Source organism: Podarcis gaigeae (genome assembly GCF_964106915.1).
Source record: "Podarcis gaigeae genome assembly, chromosome: 3".
NCBI classification, from domain to species: Eukaryota; Metazoa; Chordata; class Lepidosauria; order Squamata; family Lacertidae; genus Podarcis; species Podarcis gaigeae.
In genome coordinates this window covers 17162750-17184865 of record NC_139680.1, presented here as the reverse complement: position 1 = coordinate 17184865, position 22116 = coordinate 17162750, and the positions used below count along the sequence as shown (strand labels likewise).

The 22116-nt window shown below is 43.4% G+C and overlaps 1 protein-coding gene across 1 annotated transcript in view; it reads right to left on the bottom strand.

The window, feature by feature from the left end:
• Nucleotides 1-11323: 11323 nt before the first annotated feature.
• PCSK2 (proprotein convertase subtilisin/kexin type 2) overlaps nt 11324-22116 on the bottom strand; it is a 119738-nt gene continuing 108945 nt past the window's right edge. The window contains exons 9-12 of the mRNA XM_083730340.1: nt 20624-20839; nt 18471-18571; nt 16331-16558; nt 11324-12001 (exon numbers count right to left, since the gene is read on the bottom strand). Coding sequence (XP_083586466.1) covers nt 11515-12001; nt 16331-16558; nt 18471-18571; nt 20624-20839 — 1032 coding nt within the window. The 3' untranslated portion in view covers nt 11324-11514. The remainder of the gene's footprint in view (nt 12002-16330; nt 16559-18470; nt 18572-20623; nt 20840-22116) is intronic.

Here is a 22116-nt window from a genome sequence, read left to right as displayed (position 1 = left end):
CAAGGGGCAAAATGGGGCAATAGCTTCACATGGCAGTTCTCAAACAGTGGATCCAATTTCACCAGGGAATATGTAAGCAAGTTGCTGGCAATAAATTTAGAAAACTAGATCAGCCTTGTTTACACAATGACTGGCCGTGGCTCTCCATGGTTTCAAACAGGGAATCTTTCCCAGCCCTTTCTGGAGATGTCAGGGATTGGGACCATCTGTATGCAAAACAAGTTCTCTATCACTGAGCAATCACCCTTCCCATAGAGCTAAGGAGCCTTCTGTCAGCAAGTAAAATCGACAGATGGACCCTGGCTCCTGAGCAGACAAAACGGCTGTGATGATTTCCCTAGAAAAGATTGCAGAATTCTTACAATTGTCAGGTTGCATTCCACAGGATTGGACTTGCCCCAAAGTTGCACCCCACAGAGTACAATAGCTGGAAGACTGCTCCCATCTTACCCAATGGTCTAATCCAAGGCTTATTAGTGGACAGGGAAGCTCTGGTGGCATTTCCTGCCTGCGAAAACCTTCTCCATTTCCAAGGAAGCAGTTCATTTGAACATGTTTATGAAAAGGGCTGTCCACACATGCAAGAACACTGTGCATGTATCTGATCAAATACAGCCCACGCACACAGCCCAAGGAAGTCAATGGGAAAACTCGACTCAATATGAATGCATGGAGATTTTGCCCATGTCTTGCCCTTCCAGGTGCTCATATACGAATGAATGATTGAGAAATTCTGAAAACCTGGTCATAGCATTTGCAAGATCACCCCATCCGTATTTTGGGTTACCTAGTTACAGTGCTTGGTTTGCCCTTTGGATGTTGTTCTCAATCACTCATTAACCAGTTTTCTAATCCTTCCAAAATCTTACAAGAACTTTGCAGCTGAGGATTGCTAGGATTGCTCCCTGTGTTATTTCCTGATCCATAGGTGCCCTCCATTAGGCAATGATGTACTAATAGGGACCTCAATGAAGCTGCCTATTGTGTTTTCTTCTACTACTGCTTAGACAGAGTTGTCTGTCTGATTTACATTGAAATATATGTCAACAGTGTCTTCAGTGGAAATTAAAAGACTGCATAAAGAACCTGCCAGTTTTCATTTACATTTTTCAGATTCTTTTCCTACATACATGAAACTTTGCTCCGAAATAGAGCCAGTTCAAAGCTGGTTCAAACACAACACAGTAGTAAACTTGGGTTTGTGACCATATAGTCTTGACCGGGGGTTATAGCCAGTCAAAAGAACATAGGAGAGAAATCTTCTGGATCTGACCTAGACCAGCATCCTGTTTCACAAAATGGTCCACCAGATGAGGACAATAGCCTTCTTCCACTGTTGGAATTCAGAAGCATGCTTTTTCAGATCCTAACAGTATCATACAGTCATCATGACTAGTAGCCATTGGTAGCCTTGAATTTGTATGCCTTTCAAGTTGCTGGCTATCGCCACATTTTATAGAAGGAAACTCCATAGACTAACCATGTGCAGACTCTCCTGACTCCCTGGCAAGTCCACATGTGTTTGGTGCAGTCACACCGCAGGTGGACTACACATTACACAAGGCAATCCCAACATAGCCCTTAGTGGTATAGCTGGTCTAAAAATAAATTGCTTTTGCACTAAAACTTCTAATGCAAAATATATAACGGTTCCACCACAGAGATACCAAGACAGATGCTGCTCTATATACCTAGACAACAGTGACCAATGATGGATTTTGATGATCCACAGAGGCTTCATATGGATATTTTTAAAAACCATAAAGGATGAAATTGAGCCCTCTAGAAATGCATAGGCAAGTGCCATGAGCAAAAGCAGAAACATAGCGGTCAACTTACAGATTTGAAAATAAGGGACCAGCAGCCTTGAAAATAAGGGATCAGCAGCCAAAATAAGGGATTTTCTGGGCACAGGTATGTTCAACTTCTGAGCCCCTCCAAGCCAAAGGCAGAAAGCCCAGTCAGCAGCCAAACAAAGCCTCAAGGGGTGGTTCCCACAGTGCAGCAACCCGACAAAGGGGATGCAGCAAGGAAAACCACCGTCACCTCTCCGCTGGGAAGCCCTGAGCAAAGGCGAGTCCCCAGGCAACGCGGCCGATTTGAACAGCACAAGGCATGCAAGCTCCACCCCCCAGTCATTCTTAGACTCCTTATTGGGTGAGCAACGCAGCCAAGCAACACAGTTGGAGCCTCCCTGATCCCTGGCCGGCAGGGAGGGAGGGAGAGGAGCTGCTTCCTTTGAATCCCGGGAAATTTAAGGGACATCATCAATAAGGGACAGAAGTGGGACACGGCGCTGGGGTAAGGGAGTTTCCTGCCAAATAAGGGATGGTTGAGAGCTATGAGCAGAAACTTCATTGCACCCTCTGGAACCAACCCTGGAGATAGGAGTGACATCAATGTATCACTGTGCCTCCTGAATCTTTCCCACCGAGTTTGTCCAGCAGGTGATCATGGCTGATGGTAGTAAATGCTGCTGAGAGATCAAGAAGAATCAACAGAGCAACATGCCTCCCAGCTCTCTCCCAGCAGAGGCCACCCTACTGCAGGGATCATCAACTTAGTGATCTCCAGATATTGTTGGACTACAACTCCCTTCACCCTTGATCATTGGCCATGCTGGCTGGGAATCATGGGAACTGTAGCCCAATAACATTGTGGGGGGCACCACATTGCCTACGTACGTCTGTGTTAGGGTGATCAAGGTTGTTTCAGTTTGGACTCCAACCGAAATGGATCCACATAAAAATTTCTGTTTAAGTGCCTGGAGTGGGACCCACCATAATGTCTCTCCAGGGGCAGTATTTGGCGAACTTTTGTAATAAGGCAATGTGTGAGCCCAAAATTTGGCTCCCCAAAATGGATCTTCTCCACTATGGATCTTCTCAATTTTGCACCCCCTCAGCTCAGCACCCTGCTCTCTCTCATACCTTGCCACAAAAGGGAATAGTTGTTGTTATGCACTCAAGTTCTCACCCTGGGCCAGCAGGGGGATACTGTAGATAGTTTTGCTTATGAAGGATCGAAAGTGACGTTCAGTGATTGGATAGTTTGTATGCAAATGAAGGATCGAAAGTGACGTTCAGTGATTGGATAGTTTTAGAAAGTTGCTACAGTTACATTGTTCTGGAGCTATATATAAGCAGGCTGACTGAGCTCTTCAGTTCAGTTCTGTTCTGGCCTCTGAATAAACAAGAGCTGTTTGAAGAATCGCTGTATCGTCTGATATGTTCACCCACAACTTAACAGTTGTAAAAGAAGAGGAGGAGGAGGAGGGAAAAAAGGGAATAGTTGTACTTGAATGTTATTATAATACTTTGGGTGCAAATAAGTGTTTCTTAAGGAGTGAGGATCACTCCCTGTTTCAAGGAGTCATTAATCATTGGCTAAGACCCCCTGGCTTGCTGGGCAAGGACTGAAAATCCAGGTGGCTGACCAGACCACCTTTTATATCAGATCTACAATCCCAAGCCAGATCAACAGCATCTGATCCCAGACCACACAATTAGGCTCCGGAATGTCAGTTTTAGATATTGTTTGTTAAAGGACAATGTTTGCTCTGTGCAAAAAAAGCTTGATAGACTTGAAGAGATTGTCTCTGAGCACAGGGAAAGTTTGATAAAGTTTGACTTCCAAACAACCAAAACCAGTACTCATGCATCTGGGCTTCCACACAGCAATTTTCATTCTACAAAGTTGACAAGTGTGATACCACATAATTGGTGATGAGCAATGATGATGGGATATGCTGCTGTACAACATCTTTTTTTTTATTTTACTCATATTATAAAACGTTTGCACGAGGCTTTAGAAGTTAACAATGTTCACTGCCTGTAAACAAGCCTAGGACACCCACTTTAAAATAAATAAATTAGAATAAATCATTATTCTTTTGCATCAGCAATACAACAAAAGGTACGCAATTTATTCTCGGTTTCTACTCTGATGCAAATAATAAAACAAAAACCGTCAAATTAAGTCTGTCATATATACCATTGTTAGTAATAATATCAAAATGTGCTGTCACTCCTCAGAATTATCGTTCAGTTCAGGTTATGAAAATATGTACACCCATTTAGTAATTTTGCTGCTATATAGGATATTTAATGTTCAAACAGAAAAGGGGAAAGTTACATCAAAGCAATGGCATCTATACATTTTCTTAAATGAAGATCTGCTTCATTTAACATTTTGAAGACCATCTAAGATGTGAATGTGATCTTTGCCTTTATCATAAGTACATGTATTTTAGAAATACATATATATATATGCAATATATTCTTACTCTTATATACAATTGGGTGTGTATATATAAATATATAACATACGATGGGTTGATGTGATATTACACATTCCATATATACTATAGCTATTGTTGGTTACTTTAGTTTATATATTTAAATATATATGGCCTCGACCAGCAAGGGAGATCAGAACAACTGATGTATCACAATGCCGATCTGGAGGTCCGCCCCACTAAACTTGATGGAGATGCATGAATCTGATGGGGATCTGTGTGGGGTCTCTGCTTTCGTGCGAGAAAGTGGCACTAGAAGCTGGTCAAAGGCCATAAGAGCAGAAGCAGAAGCAAATTCTGCTCTCAGATATGCATGTCCATATGCTCATTTAGGTTTGCTTTGTTTTTCACCCCAGATTCAGATCAAAATAGGCTGAACTCTTTCATTTTCTGGCTCTAGATTCAGCCTATAACCATTTAACTCAATGAACCCCCTATCTACACAAAGGCTTTGTCTTGTTTTCCATCAGGGCTTTGAGCATGGGATTAGAAATAGTCATATATGAATGGCTGGTGAAGATGATGGACTATGCCAAAATGGCTAAATTGACCGGGAAAATCAGAAACCAGGAAGAGAAGAACTTTAAAAAGGAATGGGGGAAAATTATAATGTACCTAAGAGAACACTGTAAACAACTAAAAACTTTGGCAGGATTCGAGTAATGTTTGTAATGTACTAAAAAAACTAAGGTAAAATTGGATTATATAAGAAAAATAGAGAAAATAAGTGAAGCCGTGGGAAAAGATTGAAAATGGTAACCATGGAAGGGTGGAGTGGCGTCAAAGTATTCAGGGAATCCTGAATGAGGGTGAAGATGTTTGTTGTTTGAATTTAAATTTGCAATGTAAAACTCAATTAAAAAAATTTATTTTTTTTAAAAAAAGAAATAGTCATTTATATGAAATGCAAATCGGCTCATAGAAGGGATCAGCAGCCTTTTTATTCAAGGTGTTCTGGGTTGTTGATAAGAAGAGTTTTCCTACGGTCCGTCATGGGATATAGAGTGCAGTTATTAAAACTCGAATGTCCATGCATATATCTGAGGTTAGAATTAGCCCCGTATTATCCTTTGGTTTGTTTTAAGCTTACTAGCTTAAAAGGTTTATACATATCTATCTATATATATCTATGCTTTCCCCTCTGTAAACGAACAAGCAAAAAACCCAGAAGCACTCAAGCAAACACAGCTCCTGTTGGTCATTATACATTTCTGAAACTTAATGTGTTCCTCGCTTGTGAAACTCTTTATTGCATTCCATGTATCTCCAGTGGCTCCAAGACTTGCACAGAGCTCCTTTCATTTCAGAAGCATGGGAGAATTTTCAGTGTAGAATGTTCAATGCACACAATGGGCATTGTTACGCATCACACAAAAAAGAATGAGAAGCTTCTGTGCACAGATTATGTGCGATTTCTTCAGCACAAATAACTTATATGTCTCTTATATTATCTTCCTGACTTGGTTTAAGCTGCACATTTTTACATATCCCCTAAAGAAACAGCAGAACTGCCACTGCCCAGATCCGAGTAATTCCAAATTTTCTGGTGTACGTATTCCTTGCTTACATGTCTCCACTTATCCTAACCTGGGATCCACAGCCTTCCTAATTTATTCAGACGTATATTTAGAGACACCTTTTTAGATATCCAATATTGTGCTTTGATAAATTAGACTGTACTAGAACACATTCCGGAGACTTGAAAGAGAAGAAAAGGAGCCAGGGTTAACAGCAGTGCTATTTTTCTGGGGAAATCGGTGCCAGAACTCACCACAAACACCTCCCTTTGAGTTCTGGTGAGTTCTAGCTGAAAAAAAAGCCCTGGTTAACAGTTAGGAGAAAACTTCATTTGCAAACTAAGAAGCAAAACATGCTTAAACTCATGCGATGAGAAATATGCACACAAGTCCTTTTGAGACTGGGATATGCCTCCGCATCACACCTAGAGCAGCAAGAAACAGCTGTAGGTTTCGCTGGAGTCAAGGCAAATCTCAATTAAGCAACGAGACAACTGGTTTGTTGTCAAGATTGCTCCCCCCTTTATGACACACTGGGCAATAGATATAGGACATAATATAGATTTGAATCTCTGTGGAAAACTTTGGAATGGTGATCTGAAGTTCACAGCATCTTATTCTTCAAAGAAGAACTACCTGAAAATGATTTACAGATGGTATTTAAGTCCAAGCAGACTTGCTAAAATGTATAAGTCCGAATCAGATAAGCACTGGAGATGTAACAAGGTTGAGGGTACGTTTTATCATATGTGATGGAGTTGTAAAAGGGTAAAAGAGTATTGGGAAATGATATGTAATGAACTGAAAAAAATGTTTTAAAGTACCTTTCCAAAAAAAACAGAGTCCTTTTCGTTGAGGATAATTCAGTGGGAAATTCCCAGGTGTCAAAAAAGACTATTTAAGTATGCTACTACAGCAGCCTGTTTTTTGTTAGCCCCCAAATTGAAAACGAGCGAGGTCCCAACCAAAGAAGAATGGCAACTTAAACTGATGGAATATGTGCAGCTTGCAGATTTAACATATGGAATAAGAGCACAAGAACAACATACATTTAAAGAAGACTGGGAAATGTTTACTGACTATATGGAGGAAAATTGTGTTCATTTAAAAATGCTGGTAGCGTTAAGATAAATTCAACAGTGTAAATAAGTTTTGATGGATGTAACAATGGATCACTGAATGGTTTAGTTTATGTAAAATATGCAGGGATATACGGTATGCAAAATGAACCACAGAAAGAGAAGAGAAGCCATTGATTTAAGATTGTCTAAATGAAAATTTTGAAATGTAATTTAGAAAATTTAATTAAAATTATAGAAAGATTGCTCCCCACACCCACCCAAAAGGAAGGCTCCAGTTACTACCACATTTTCGGTAAAATACTTTCTGCTGAATCACATCTCTTTGCAGGAGTCTGTTAAAGAGCTAAACTCGAATCTTGCAAGAGGAGAGCAGGGATGTGCTTACAGGCCCCACTTCTTCCAACATGTCTCTGTCACCCTCCAAAGACTGAAGGAGAAAAGCTGCAGTGGGGAGCTGGTGAAGTTCTGGCTTTCCGGAGGATTTAGAGAAGGAGGGGAAATTCCATTGTCCAAGCGGAAGTCTTTGCATGAATTGGATGATTTTGCTGGATGCAACCAAACGAGCATAGGCTCAGGATGAAAAAAGCAGAGATTTGCCACCTGGTAATGTACAGATTTGAAATTTCAGCTGATTCAGAGCAGCTCTTACAAGTTGCTCTTTGCTGGAGTCAGGGCCGTCTTACCCATAGATAAGTGTGGGGTGCCGGGGCGCCAAGTTCTGGAGGGCACCAGAGAAGAGGCACAGGCTGGACGCGGCGCCTCCTGGCATCAGCTTGCCATCCTCACCTGCCTCCGCCATGCGGCGCCAAAGCAGCGCCGCGCACGGAGCCTCCGTCTGCCATGGCCACTGTAGCACAAAGCAGCCAGCTGAGCTGGGAGGTGCCGCGTCCAGCCTCCGCCTCTTCCCCACCGGATGAGCTGCCCTCCAGCCACTGCCCGCCACCTCCAGCCCCGCCGGCAGTGCCGTCCTCCCTAAAAGAAGGTAGACAACTCTGGGAAATGGGGGGGGGGGCGCCAGAGGCAGCTTCGCATCACAGCCCCGGATATGCTTAAGACGGCCCTGGCTGGAGTCTCCCACCACCGTGGCAACATCTGTGTTTAACTTGCTTTTCTAGAAAGGCCAGAGACTTTAGATGATTCGAGTCAGGCTCTTATAAACCACAAAACTAATGTAAGTGGCTGCATGATTTTAATTCCAATGTCATGTCGCAGCCAGAACTATATGAACTTTTAAGTCTGCTTTGTCTCCACGGGAGACATTTAAGCACACGTGTCACTTGTCCCATTTAAATTAATAAGACCCAAAAGAGCTTAAATTGGGTTGAAGGGTGCCACAATTATCCCCATAGGTTATAAATGAGTTTCCTAATATATATCCCAATCAAAAAGTAGCATTATGAGATGCACCATGATCATGAAATAATGACAACCACCCATCCTTTTCATCGGTGATGTGTGTCTGTCTTTCTCATTATTAACATTCAGGTGGGATTTAAACACCTTCCTGTCCCTTGATGACTGAAATATACAGTTTCAGTGGCAACCTTGGCATTTTCAGCTCTGAGGATATTTGATTTCAACGTTTTGTATTGTTTTGCTGCTTTATTGGATTATTCCTTCAGCAGCAAAGACATTTATTGACTGTACGGATAACCAAATATGTTATAATTTTAACATTGCTTTGTTGTACTGGAGCATCTTTGACAATGCTTTTGGAATTGGGTGGCTCCAATTCATTCTTCAGTTCCAAAAAATTCAGATGAAGTTGTGACTTCATGATAATTTCTAGAATGCAGCACACAAGGGATTGTGAGGCTGCTAAAGACCCACAACCCAATACAAAACCAGGAGGGAGTGTTTTAAAGGCCTCTCTGCACTGGTATCCCAAGAGCCATTGGGATGGGGGGAAGGGTATGGCACAGACCACCAAGCTTTGCTAGGATCTCTCCCCCCCCACTGCCCCCACCTATGATGGTACGGTCTGGCATGGTCTGGCAGCGAGGGACTGTGCTTAACCTGTTCCTATGCTGAAGCTGCCCTGCAATACCTAGCAAGGCCCAGGGGCTGGGATAAGAAGAAGAAAACGGTAAAGGACCCCTGGATGGTTAAGTCCAGTCAAAGGCCACTATGGGGTTGTGGTGCTCAGGCCAAAGGAGCTGGCACTTGTCCACAGATAGCTTTCTGGGTCATGTAACCAGCATGACTAAACCGTTTCTGGTGCAATGGAACACCATGACGGAAACCAGAGTGCACGGAACCACTGTTTCCCTTCCTGCCACAGCAGTACCTATTTATCTACTTGCACTGGTGTGCTTTCGAACTGCTGGTTGGCAGGAGCTGGGACAGAGCTCCTGCTGACCTTACTGGCAAGCCCAAGAGGCTCAGTGGTTTAGTCCACAATGCCATGTAGCTCCATAGCCCCATACAGATGTAGAACAGGAGTAGCTCAACACCACCCTCTCTGCACCATTCTGGAGCTTTTGTGGAGTGGGCAATGGCGGACCTGCATTTTTGGGCTCTGAAGCTTGAACTGTTATGAGGCCCTCCTTGCAACCAGCAATGAGGTCTGGGTAACCATGGTTATCTTCTTCAATGGGGTTGTTCCTTGGCAGGTCACCAAACCTTTACAACATCTGTGCTACTGAGGCTCAAACTTTGGGATTGTTGAAATATATACCCCCTCCCCCCAAAAGAATTAAGTTGTGTGACTTAAATTGGGCCTACTAGACCCAAAGTTTTTAATTAACGTGGACTAAACTTGCTTCTGAGGCCCCTCCAGGATTAGGGGACTTGAAGCTTAAGTTTAATCAGTTTCATAGTAGATCTGCTCCTAGGATTCGGATGGCTTCATAGTTACTTAGCAGTTTAAATCTGATAGCAATTTTGCTTCAAAACACCCTACTTTGCTCCAATCAATGTGATTATTCTAGAGGCAGTTGCTTAAGGATTGCGGCTTCTTTTTATTGCACATGCCTTCCTCCCCTCTTCCTAGGAAACTATTCAAAATGCTAGTCTTAAAGGCATTGAATTGTATTGATACTGGCGATCATTTGCACAACCTGATCTACCCAAGAGAGCTACGATGAAGCAAGAGAAGACATTTATTCTTTACCAGCCCTGCCCCTCAAATGCAGATGGATGGATGGATTTCTCCAGCTGACAGTTCCACTAAAATACATACAAGGATCTGGGAGGAGAACCAGGATTGGGAAACGTTAGAACTCTTTGAGGACGCTTTGCCTTCAGGTTCCAAACTTTTTTCCCCAGTGAATACATGTCTATTCAAAAGTAAGTCCCATGGAGCGCAATGGGACTTAGTCTTGGGAAATCAAGTAATCCTACCTTGGATCCCTAACACCTTGGTACTCAGACGTTTTGGCTCCTGAATGCCACAAACTCGAAAGTGAATGTTCTGGTTTGTGAACGTTCTTTGGAACCGAACATTCAACGGGGATTCCGCTGCTTCCGATGGAGCTTCCTGCAGCCAACCAGAAGCAGTGCCTTGGTTTCCAACATTTTGGAAATCAAACGGACTTCCAGAACGGATTCCGTTCGACTTCCAAGGTACGACTGTACAGTCATACCTCGGGTCAAGTATGCTTCAGGCTGAGCGCATTCAGGTTGCGCTCCGCGGTGACCCGGAAGTAATGGAGCGTGTTACTTCTGGGTTTCGTCGCTCGCGCATGCGCAGGCGGTCAAAATGACATCACGCGCATGCGCGGAAGCGGCAAAACGCAATCCGCGCATGCGCAGACGCGCTGTCATGTCTTACGTTATGTTCAGGATGCGAACATGGCTCCGGAACGGATCCCATTCACATCCCGAGGTACCACTGTACTAGAGTCTTAAGTGCAAAATAGCATAAGGCAGGGCCTGCACTCTGTAATCTCCTTCAGCTTATGAATCTGGTTTTTTGAACATGTATTTGAACATAAATTGGGCCCAACTACACTATTCACACTTTTTTTAAAAAAGCATGCTTAAATTACCCACTTTTGGGGGGAAGGAAACAAAGCCTTTGAGGGCAAATGTTCCTCAGCAGAACATTGCTATGGGTCCCCATTCTGGATCAGAACCCCACTGTTGCTATTCCTTCCAGTCAAAAGTGGTGAATTAAAGCATGCTATTATTTTTTAAAAAGCACAAACGATATTGCAGGTGATTTGGTCCTGTGACAACTGGTTTTGCTTTGCCACGATTACAGCTGCCATAGCAGTATTTCAGCAAGTCAGAACTGCCAGTTTTAAACATTCAGCTATCTAAGCAGATAGATAAAATGCCAAGTGATGTGTTTTCTGCAAAAACAGTAAGAGGAAAAGGATCACAGCTGGTTGGTTGGATACTTTTCACATGACATTAAAAAAAAAGAACACCCCAACCCTAAATCAAAGATAGTTTAGCTACAGTCATTCACACTTACAAAGTAGTTGGTAGATAATAATAATAATATATTTGTGGCTCAGAATTCAAAAGTTTTCACTGTAATTAAGTTAGACAATGCAGATAATTGGGGGGAAACCAGGGAGTTAGGATCATGTTCTAAAGACAATAACTGGAATATGCCTAATGTTTAGGAAAGGAAATGGGGAAAGGATGCTGTCTGACATGCAAAGCAGAGCTAGTTCTTGTTCAATATACTCTTCAAGCTTCTCTCTACAGCTTCATCTAATTCTTCTTCCAACTCTTCCTTCTTGGACATGGCCAATTTAGACTGGTAATCTTTTACTATTTGGTCTATGTAGGGTGCACTTTGAGTTCCATGTAGCATTAATGTCCACTCCTTGAGGACTCCCTTCTGAGGCAGGAGACCAACAAACCCAACTTCCAGAACCCAAGTACCCCTGGGGTCTTCTCCCCAAGAATGTGTTGTCATGAAAGGCCATTTGTCAAAGCCCACCTTGGAATCATCATCTCTGGGACGCCGACTCAGCAAAATGGATTTCGTCCCCATCGGGGATGTCATGTTGACATTCAAGTCCCCTCTTCTGGTAGAGTTCACTGTTATGACAGCCTGGACGTGTTCAAGGTAACGGACAAAGTTCTCCTTCCCCTCGCAAGCATCAGTCGTAAGAGTCAGAACCAACTTGCCACTGGATGGTATTTTCCTGGGATGAACAAATAAATGAAATGGTTTGGAATGCCACGTTTTTCATAGCACGTCTGTTTACCAGAGCATATTCACTACGGCTTTGTGCATGAATACAGAAAGTATTGCAACAGGATCATTATTAACCAGAGAGTGCCACATTTCCATATAGCTAATCAGGCATAGGCAAACTCGGCCTTCCAGATGTTTGGGGACTACAACTCCCATCATCCCTAGCTAATAGGACCAGTGGTCAGGGATGATGGGAATTGTAGTCTAAAACATCTGGAGGGCCGAGTTTGCCTATGCCTGGGTTAAATGTTGGTTTTTGAAGACTTCAAAACAGATGAGGTTATGTAATGAAAGAGAATATAATTCCTCCTCCCATACTACCTGCCCGTTGACTGTCTCACCAGAATGGTGCAGGGTCTAGTTATCTCTCGCTTGGACTACTGCAATGTGCTCTATGTGGGGCTACCTTTGAAGGTGACCCAGAAACTACAACTAATCCAGAATGCAGCAGCTAGACTGGTGATTGGGAGCAGCCGCCGAGGCCTACACTGGCTCCCAGTACATTTCCAAGCAGAATTCAAAGTGTTGGTGCTGACCTTTAAAGCCCTAAACGGCCTTGGTCCAGTATACCTGGAGGAGCGTCTCCACCCCCATCGTTCTACCCGGACACTGAGTCCAGTGCCAAGGACCTTCTGGCGGTTCCCTCGCTGTGAGAAGCCAAGTTACAGGGAACCAGGCAGAGGGCCTTCTCGGTAGTGGCACCCCGCCACCCACCCTATGCACACACATACTGTGGATGTGGGTGGGTGTCATCTCTGGAACAAGTTTTAACCCCATAGCCTAGCCTAGCACCATGGACCAAGTCTGGGTGGGTACAGTTGTGGGATTGTGTCAGTGGCCTGACTGGTTGTCAAAATGTTTGGGGGGGGGGTGTTTTGTAGGATAATTAATTTTGCCATTTGCTTTCTCAAGACTTACTTAATTAGTTTTCTTTTTTCTAGACATAGCATCCAAGGTGGCTAATCCAAAAAAGCAAGAAAACAGATATAGATGACTGATAGATGTGGGCCAATAAGATAAAAAAAACTTATTCAAATCAAACAGCAATAAAATACCAGAGAGAGAGAGAGAGAGAGAGAGAGCACATCAAAATATTTGAAGATGAGCCATAAATATATCAAGTCAGCTTGACAAGACTGAGGCATGATGGCAAAAGATGAGAGGCTATTTAATTCACCCTTAGTGCCTGGTGAGCACTGAAACCACCACGGTAGCCTATTAAGACAAGCCTAGTTGCCTGTGCAATAGCTTTCCTTCTTCCCACTTAGGGAAAAACATTGCTTGTATGTTTTGTTGTCAATGATGTAATCACACAATCAAATTTGGTTTGAGACCTGGATCCATCATGTAACCATGCTTAATATATGATCCCTGACTGGTTGAGATCGGGATTCCCTGGTCCTGAATGGGGTAACTGTGCCCCTGAAGGACCAGGTGCACAGCCTGGGAGTCATTTTGGACTCACAGCTGTCCATGGAGGTGCAGGTTAATTTTGTGTCCAGGGCAGCTGACTGGAAGTAGCCACCAAGACAATATAACACTGGTCCTACATTGGCTCCCAGTACGATTCCAAGGACAATTCAAAGTGTTAGTGCTGACCTTTAAAGTCCTAAACAGCATCAGCTCAGTGTACCTGAAGAAGCGTCTCCACCCCCTTCGTTCAGCCTGGACACTGAGGTCCTGTGCTGAGGGTCTTCTGGCGGTTCCCTCCCTGTGAGAAGTGAGGTTACAGGGAACCAGGCAGAGGGCCTTCTCGGTAGTGGCACCCACCTTGTGGAACACTCTCCCATCAGATGTCAAGGAAATAAACAACTATCTGACTTTTAGAAGACATCAGAAGGCCGCCCTGTTTAGCAAAGTTTTAAATGCTTGATGTTTTATTGCTTATTATTATTATTATTATTATTATTATTATTAATAATAATAATAATAATATTCTGTTGGGAGCTGCCCAGAGTGATTGGGGAAACCCAGCCAGATGCGTGGAGTATAAATAATAAATGATGATGATGATGATGATGATGATGCAGCAATGAAGTGGGAGGGAGGGGAGATACAGAGCAGCATCAGATCACAAAAAATAGCTGAGAACAGATGTGGGAAAATGAATGTAAAAGGGGAATATAAGCTTTCCCTCCCCCATGGGGGATATTTTCATCCTCTCTCCAATTTCACAAAATGGCACTCTTCACATCAGAAACAGAACCTCATGAAAACTCAGCACAACTCTAATTCTTACTGTCGTAAACTTAAGGGCACATCTTTAACAGTTCTTACTTTCACAATATACATGGAAACCTCTAATGAATTCTATATAGATAAAATAAAGTAGCATGCTAATCAAACTTTTGCTAACCATTAACCTCTTCATTCTAGAGCTAGATCTCTTTTATTTCCTATAAAGCACAACCACTTTGGAAAATAACACTGAAAAGGTGAATTGCAGCTGTTAGAGGCATAAATTGTCCATCATTAGGTTAGTATTTCAAATAACTCAATTGAACTTTAGCTGTTGCAGTCAATTAGCATTAATTGATTTGCTTGTTGACTCATTCTGTTTACTGCATGAGGATAATCAGAAAATAATTGGACTGCCTGGCCCTTAATTGGAGATTTAGCGAACACTGAGCGAACAAAATATTTAGTGCTGCGATGGTACAGCATTCAAACACCTTGTACGGCGTTCTTTGAAGTGTTTTGGTGTTATCACCAAATGGCATAATAAATCAATGAAGGATCTAATAAGGTAGGCTCTGTGATCCCCTGGCCCCTGTAAATGAGTTCCAGGGGCCCTAGGATACATCAGATCTCCCCCTCTGATGTAAAGAGAGACCCCTCAGAGTGGGAGATCAACAGGTCCTCCCCCCACAACTGCAGAAACATCTGCAGCCGTGGCATTTGAGCCTGTCATGGGCCCCAAACCAGCACTAGTCCCAGGCAACTATTAGTTTATCACCACTGCTTAGCCACCCTGAGTGGTACATGCACACCAGGTCAGGACTCAGATCTTTATATAAATGATGTCGCCAACATTTTGATTTACTGGGCTGGAAACACATACTGTTCCAGCTTGAAATTTTCAACTGTTTTATGGATTGGGTTAGCTCAGTATGTTCTTGTCCAGCTCAGAAAGCAAACTGAGCTTCTGGGCATGTACTGTGAGCAATGAGCTCTGAGTCATGTAGTTTTCCATGTTGCCTCAGCACTCCATAGGGAGATCAGGTTCTTGACAAAATCTTCAGGCATAAGAAACAAATGGGCATGTTGTTTCCAAGGCACCTGTTGCTTTTACTGAGTGCTAAGGTGTCCTGGAAAACTACATGTCCTTGGGGCACTGCAGTTTCAGTGCAAAGAGGAGAGGAGGCTCCACAGAAAGGCTTCACAGTAGTTGCTTCTGCTGCTACAGCCACTGTCACCATCAATTTAAAAGCTGCCCTTTGAAACTGATATGGCAGAAAGTATTAAAGACATAAAAGTATGAGGTGCATAAAATGTAATATTTGTATGCATTGTGTTTCAAAACACTTTGCAAAGAGAGGTTTGTGTTAGGCACGGGAGGTTTCACTCTGGCGAATGCGGAAGAAAAGGTTGGATGTTTCTGTTTCAACACAGAAGCCTGAACTGCAAATCTGCAGAACAAGCAAGTTACTTAGGTACCAGAGAGAGGAAAGTTTTTGAACTGCATTAAGGACTAAAAAGAAGACTACGCTACTACTTTGTTTAAGAACAATGTGTTACTTTGTATATTTCAAATGTTGATATGTAACTATTTTAAAACTGTTTCCAGTAAAGCTTTGGAACTCATTCTTGTGGTGGAGAGCATTCATTTCTACTCGCATAAGGTCCAAATCAGGACTTCCAATGCAGCAACTCCAACAGACGGCAAGGAAGCCAGCAGTAGGTGGAGTCAGAGCCAACAACAGGAGAAACTAATTAATTCTAGTGTTGCCCAGATTTGTTGCTGCTATTGCAAAGGCAAGTTCCTTCACTAAAATGCAACACACAACTCTTCTTCAAGAAGGAAACTGTCTTAAGTTTTGTGTACCACCTGACAACCCTAGTTTCATACCCGAAGAAAACTGTTATGTAACTCAAAACCTCGCTGCAATATCCACTCCCTTCAGAACAGCTAAAGGTGTCTTCTGAACCACTTTGGACAATATTTTCTTTCTCTGAGACAATATGGCTGGTAATCTTATACCTGTAAGTGACACAATCCGGCTGATTATAATGAGACTACCCCTGAACTGAACCCCTTATGTTTGTTATCACTTACTGAGGCTCTTGTATCGACCCACCGACACAGTGAAATCTTTCTGGAACCGTCTTCCAGTCTTTAGCCATCTTAACCATTGCCCCAGCATCAAGGACGCCATAGCCAAACAGGTGGTTGAATTCTAGGCCGACACCGTTTCTTCGCCACTGGTGAACCTCGTCATGAAGTTGATTCCTTTTGGAGGTGAGCACTGTCAAATGCTGCATGTCTCTCCATGTCAGATCCAGGCTGCAAGAGAGCAATATGGTAAGAGATGATATCTCTAGGCAGCGGCTTAGGAAGGGTGTGGGGGTGGGGGGAGGTCCGCCCCAGGTACCATCATGGAGGGGGGTGACAAATTATCAAGGAACAATTACTGCCCTACTAGGGCGGTTCATAAAAAATGCCTGCTCCGAAGGTCTTATCTTACTACACTAGGGATTATATAGCTATATATGAAATTGCATGCATATCAGTTAATATCTTGACCCTCCTCCACGAAAATAGCTGTTTACTTGGCCGTTTTCCTATGTCGTGAAGGCTGAAATTTCAATTCAGTGGAGCACTTACTGTTCCCAACCCTAAGCCTGCGGAAAGCCATCTAATTAGACTTTAATTTTATTTTGACATGTTTTTAGGAGGTAATTTAATTATTGTTTGATTTTATACCAATGTTATGTATCTGATGTTGGCCACCCTGAGCCTGACTTCAACCGGTGGGGGGGGGGGCGGGATATAACTAAAAGTTTATTTATTATTATTATTATTATTATTATTATTATTATTATTCCTGTGTAAGAAAATATGAAATAACGTAAAACAATTTTTGCAGGCAAAAAATAAGAATCAATGGGGAGGGGGCAAGAAATTTTCCACACTGGGTACCACCTGACCTTCCTACACCTCTGTCTCTAGGAAGGGCTTTTTAGCTCTCTTAACCACTGAAAAACTTCCAGAGAGCTGCCTGGAGAAATCCAAAAGTAATATGTTATGTTTATGAGAATCACAGGTGTAATATGTTATATGTTTATGAGCATCACAGAGAGGTGAACAAGCTTTGGAGATCATCAGATCTGCCTCTGAATATCTGCTGGCTCTCATATTTCCAGAAGGACAGCAGCCATTTGCTTTTGCATCCCAGAATACCTTGCTGCAACCTAAGGTCCTTTTTGCACCAAGCATAGCACTGTTCCATTATTACCAGCCATGACATGAGCAGTGGGGCAGAGCTGATGAGTCACCCTCCCAACATGGACATGGCTGAGCTTTACTTAGATGTGACTAGGGTCAAGCAGGGGCTAGGTCAGGCCCCTGAGGTTGTACCAAGAGCAATGAGTTGGTGATGAGAAAGGGATGCTCATTCCATCTGGAAAGCTGAATTTCATGCCTTGACGGAACAACTGACATTGTGCGACATTGAATTCAACATCATGCTATGATTTATTGTTTAAAAAAAATGGTAAAGGACCCCTGGACGGTTAAGTCCAGTCAAAGGTGACTATGGGGTTGCGGCGCTCATCTTGCTTTCAGGCTGAGGGAGCTGGTGTTTGTCTATAGACAGGTCATGTGGCCAACATGACTAAACTGCTTCTGGTGCAACGGGACACCATGATGGAAACCAGAGTGCACGGAAATCCTGTTTCCCTTCCTGCCACAGCAGTACCTATTTATCTACTTGCACTGGTGTTCTTTCGAATTGCTAGGTTGGCAGGAGCTGGGACAGAGCAACAGGAGCTGTGCAAATTTGAACTGCTGACCTTCCGATCGGAAAGCCCAAGAGGCTCAACGGTTTAGACCGCAGTATCATCCGCATCCCTGCACATTATGCTATGATAAACATTCCATCAGGACAAGCATTTCAGCTTTCCTAATGGAAATTTGCATTTCTTTATATGCATCATCAACATATGCAAATTTCATGCAAATCTGTGTTGTCTGGTTTCATGATGCATAAATGGCCAGGGGAAAAAGAGCAACAGAAGATGGTTACGGAGATGCTGAGCGCATTTACATTAGTAAAATTACCTATTCAAGAATAAATCATTTAATGTAACATGGAATTTTGCGTTTTGGCTCATGCAAGCTTAAGAGGTTTGTTTATAGCCATAAATAGGAGTAATTTAAATTTGTAACAGTTTAATTGATGGCTGTTTTCACTCACTTTGCCTCCAGTGCCAGTGCAAACACTCCGGCAGCCTCTGGTGCAGCTGCAGATGTTCCAGAGTGGCGCAGTGTACAGTTGCCATATAAATCTGTTGTAGCCTGCAACAAGAATATAGAAAAATTAACCTGGGGGAGGGAGAACATTCCATTCTCCTACAAGCTGGATAAGCAGCTGAAAATGGTATGAAATATTTTTGCTTAAAAGGGGGATTATTTTAATATACTTCAGTTCTTTTCATTTACTGAACAGCAGCAGACAGTTAAAGTATTTAAAAAATAATAATAGGAAAATGTAATTAACCAGTAAATACTAACTTTGTTTCAGATTCATTCACCAGTTATTCAAAATTCAGTTAGATTATTTGTTTAATAACAGAGACACAGAGGCTCCCACTAGGAGACTAGAAAGAGGGGAGGCCATGTTTGCTCATTTCCCTTTTCCCCTGAAGACAGTTCCAGAGGGTCCCCCAACGCAATATGAACTCTGGATCCAACCCATCAGGAGCCAACCTAGGGCTATCAATTTCCTTCTACCGTCGTAGAAGGCTGAGAAGCTTTGTATAACACAGTCACTAAAGGTTGACTGTAAGCCACAATCAACAACAACAATAATTTATTACGTATACCCTGCCCATCTGGCTGGGTTTCCCTAACCACTCTGGGCAGCTCCCAACAAAATATGACACAGAATAAAACTTCAAACATTAAAAACTTCCCTAAACAGGGCTGCCTTCAGATCACTTCTAAAAGTCAGATAATTGTTTATTTCCTTGACATCTGATGGGAGGGCATACTGGGAGCCAATGTAGGTCTTTCAGGACTGGTGTTATGTGGTCCCAGCAGCCACTTCCAGTCACCAATCTAGCTGCTGCATTCTGGATTAGTTGCAGTTTCCAGGTCACCTTCAAAGGTAGCCCCACATAGAGCGCATTGCAGTAGTCCAAGCAAGAGATAACTACAGCATGCACCACTCTAGCAAGACAGTCTGCAGGCAGGTAGGGTCTCAGCCTGCGTACCTGATGGAGCTGGTAGACAGCTGCCCTGGACATAGAATGGACCTGCGCCTCCATGTATAGCTGTGAGTCCAAAATGACTCCCAGGCTGCACACCTGGTCCTTCAGGGGCACAGTGACCCCATTTAGGACCAGGGAGTCCTCCACACCAGCCCACCACTTGTCCCCCCAAAACAGTATTTCTGTCTTGTCAGGATTCAACCTCAATCTGTTAGCCACCATCCATCCTCCAACCGCCAATTTGATGGTCTGGATGCCACCTCAAGCCGTATTTCAGGAATAATGGAAGAGAAACATTTCAAACTCCTCCTTGCAGCTGCACAAGAAGTCAGGAGGCATGCTGCAGCTTCTTCATGGCATGCTAAGCTATGATTTCTATGATTTTAATTATTGATTGATTGATTGATTGATTGATTGGATTTCTATACCACCCTTCATCCAAGGATTACAGGGTGGTTTTCATATAAAACACAAAAATACATACCATAGTAACAAGCCAAAAACAATAACTCCCTGTGCTCCCACAGTTTAAAAGGCTAAACGTGGCCAAAGCATACCTTTCCTGGCCAGTTTTCCTATAATGAGTCAGTTTTGCAATGATCATAAAAGCAACATAGGCCCAGTCTTCTTAGGACCATGTCAATGAAAACATTTTTAGGTACACCAGTTACCATGGGATTATCACTGAAGGCTGATCCCAATGAAGATTTTTTTGGTGGCTGGGCAAAAAGATTGAAAGTTGGTTTCACCGGATAATAAACTCGAACTCATCGTGTTTTCTGTTTTGTTTTTAAGGTGCTTCCAAATCAGAATTCACTGGGTCCTTTTGAAAATATGGTTTGCTGCTACATGGTGAAGTCTGAACAATGGTAAACTGAACAAGACCAGGGTATAACTTGAGACAAAATATACCAAGAAGTTTGTCTATCTTAGGGCAGACCTACACAGCTGTTTCAAAACCACTTTTCTCTCCAGTTCCTCCAAGCATTAAATATCTGCTCTAGTCATTAGATGCTTGCTGGGAAGATTTAGCAAGGCTCAGCCGGTCAAAAGATGTAGAGGCGTGTTTCTTCTTAGAAAGGAAGACCCCTTAATGTTGTGAAAAGACAACACTACAATTTGGGATTTCTCTACTCACCACGCCAGCTTCGGGATTTCTCTTCCTCCCATTGCTAAAAGTAGAAGCCAAGGTTGAGGAGCAGCTTTCATCATACAAAGCCGTCCGGCCGTCGTTAATAGCCGAATTGATGGAGATGGTCCACATGCTTGATGCATAACCGTCACAGTTGCAGTCATCGTAGCTTCCTCCATCTCCAGAGGCCCACACATAGATGCTTCCCTTGCCGCCCCGGCCCTGTGGGAAAGGGGAAGTCAGACTTGTCAGGTTTACGCTATATACATAGGCTCATGTTATTGTGGAGCAATATTGTGGACACAGGTGGCGCTGTGGTCTAAACTACTGAGCCTCTTGGGCTTGCAGATCAGAAGGTTGGCAGTTTGAAACCCCACAATGAGCTTCCATTGCTCTGCCCCAGCTCCTATCACTTTCAGTTCAGCAGTGCATTAACATTCCCGATGGGTCTCTCTTGCTCAGCCCATTTCAGTTGCGTGGCAAGTTCCCGCCTCCCCCCCAATGGAAATAAAGACACGTGACAACATTGGATTACCGTATTTTTCGCTCTATAACACGCACCTGACCATAACACGCACATCGTTTTTAGAGGAGGAAAACAAGGGAAAAAACATTCTGAATGAAACAGTGGATGTATCATTTTTGTGCTTCATGCTGTGGCCACAGACATGTGATCTGATGGTGAATTTGGGGTGACCCAATGCAAAAATCCTGAGAATCCCTGTGGGTCCATGCTTTGTAACCACGTTTTTGCACCATTGCAGCCCCAGGCAACAGTGGGTGCGTGATTTTTTTGGTGCAGGCTGTAGCCATGGACATGCTATGTGATCTGATGGTGAATTTGGGGTGACCCAATGCAAAGATCCTGAGAATCCCTGTGGATCCATGCTTTGTAACCACATTTTTGCAACATTGCAGCCCCAGGCAACAGTGGGTGCGTGATTTTGGGGGGGGGCAGGCTGTAGCCATGGACATGCTATGTGATCTGATGGTGAATTTGGGGTGACCCAATGCAAAGATCCTGAGGATCCATGTGGATCTATGCTTTGTAACCACATTTTAAGTGGGGAGCGAAGGAAAAACAAAGAAGGGACATGAGAGGGGTGTGCAGAGAAGCAGCTCTCTGTCTCTCTCTCTCTCTCTCTGTCTCTCTCTCTCTCCCTCCGTCCCTCCGTCCCTCCCTCCCTCCCTCCCCCTCTCTCTCTCCCTCCCGCCTCTCTCTCCCTCTCCCCCAGCAGCACCGGAGCTGCTTGCCTGGAGGGGAGGGGCTTTCCCTGCTCTTTGTTCCGTTTCAGCAAACACAGCAACGAAACAGAGGAGGGTGGGCAGTAAGACCCTGAGGCAGAATGCAGGAAAGCAGCCGCTTCCTCTTTTCAGTTTTCCCTTCTCCGTGAAGCTCCGCGATTTGATTTTTGCATGATTTTTCGGCTCCAGGGACCACACATTCGCTCTATAACACGCCCAGACATTTCCCCTTCCTTTTTAGGAGAAAAAATCTG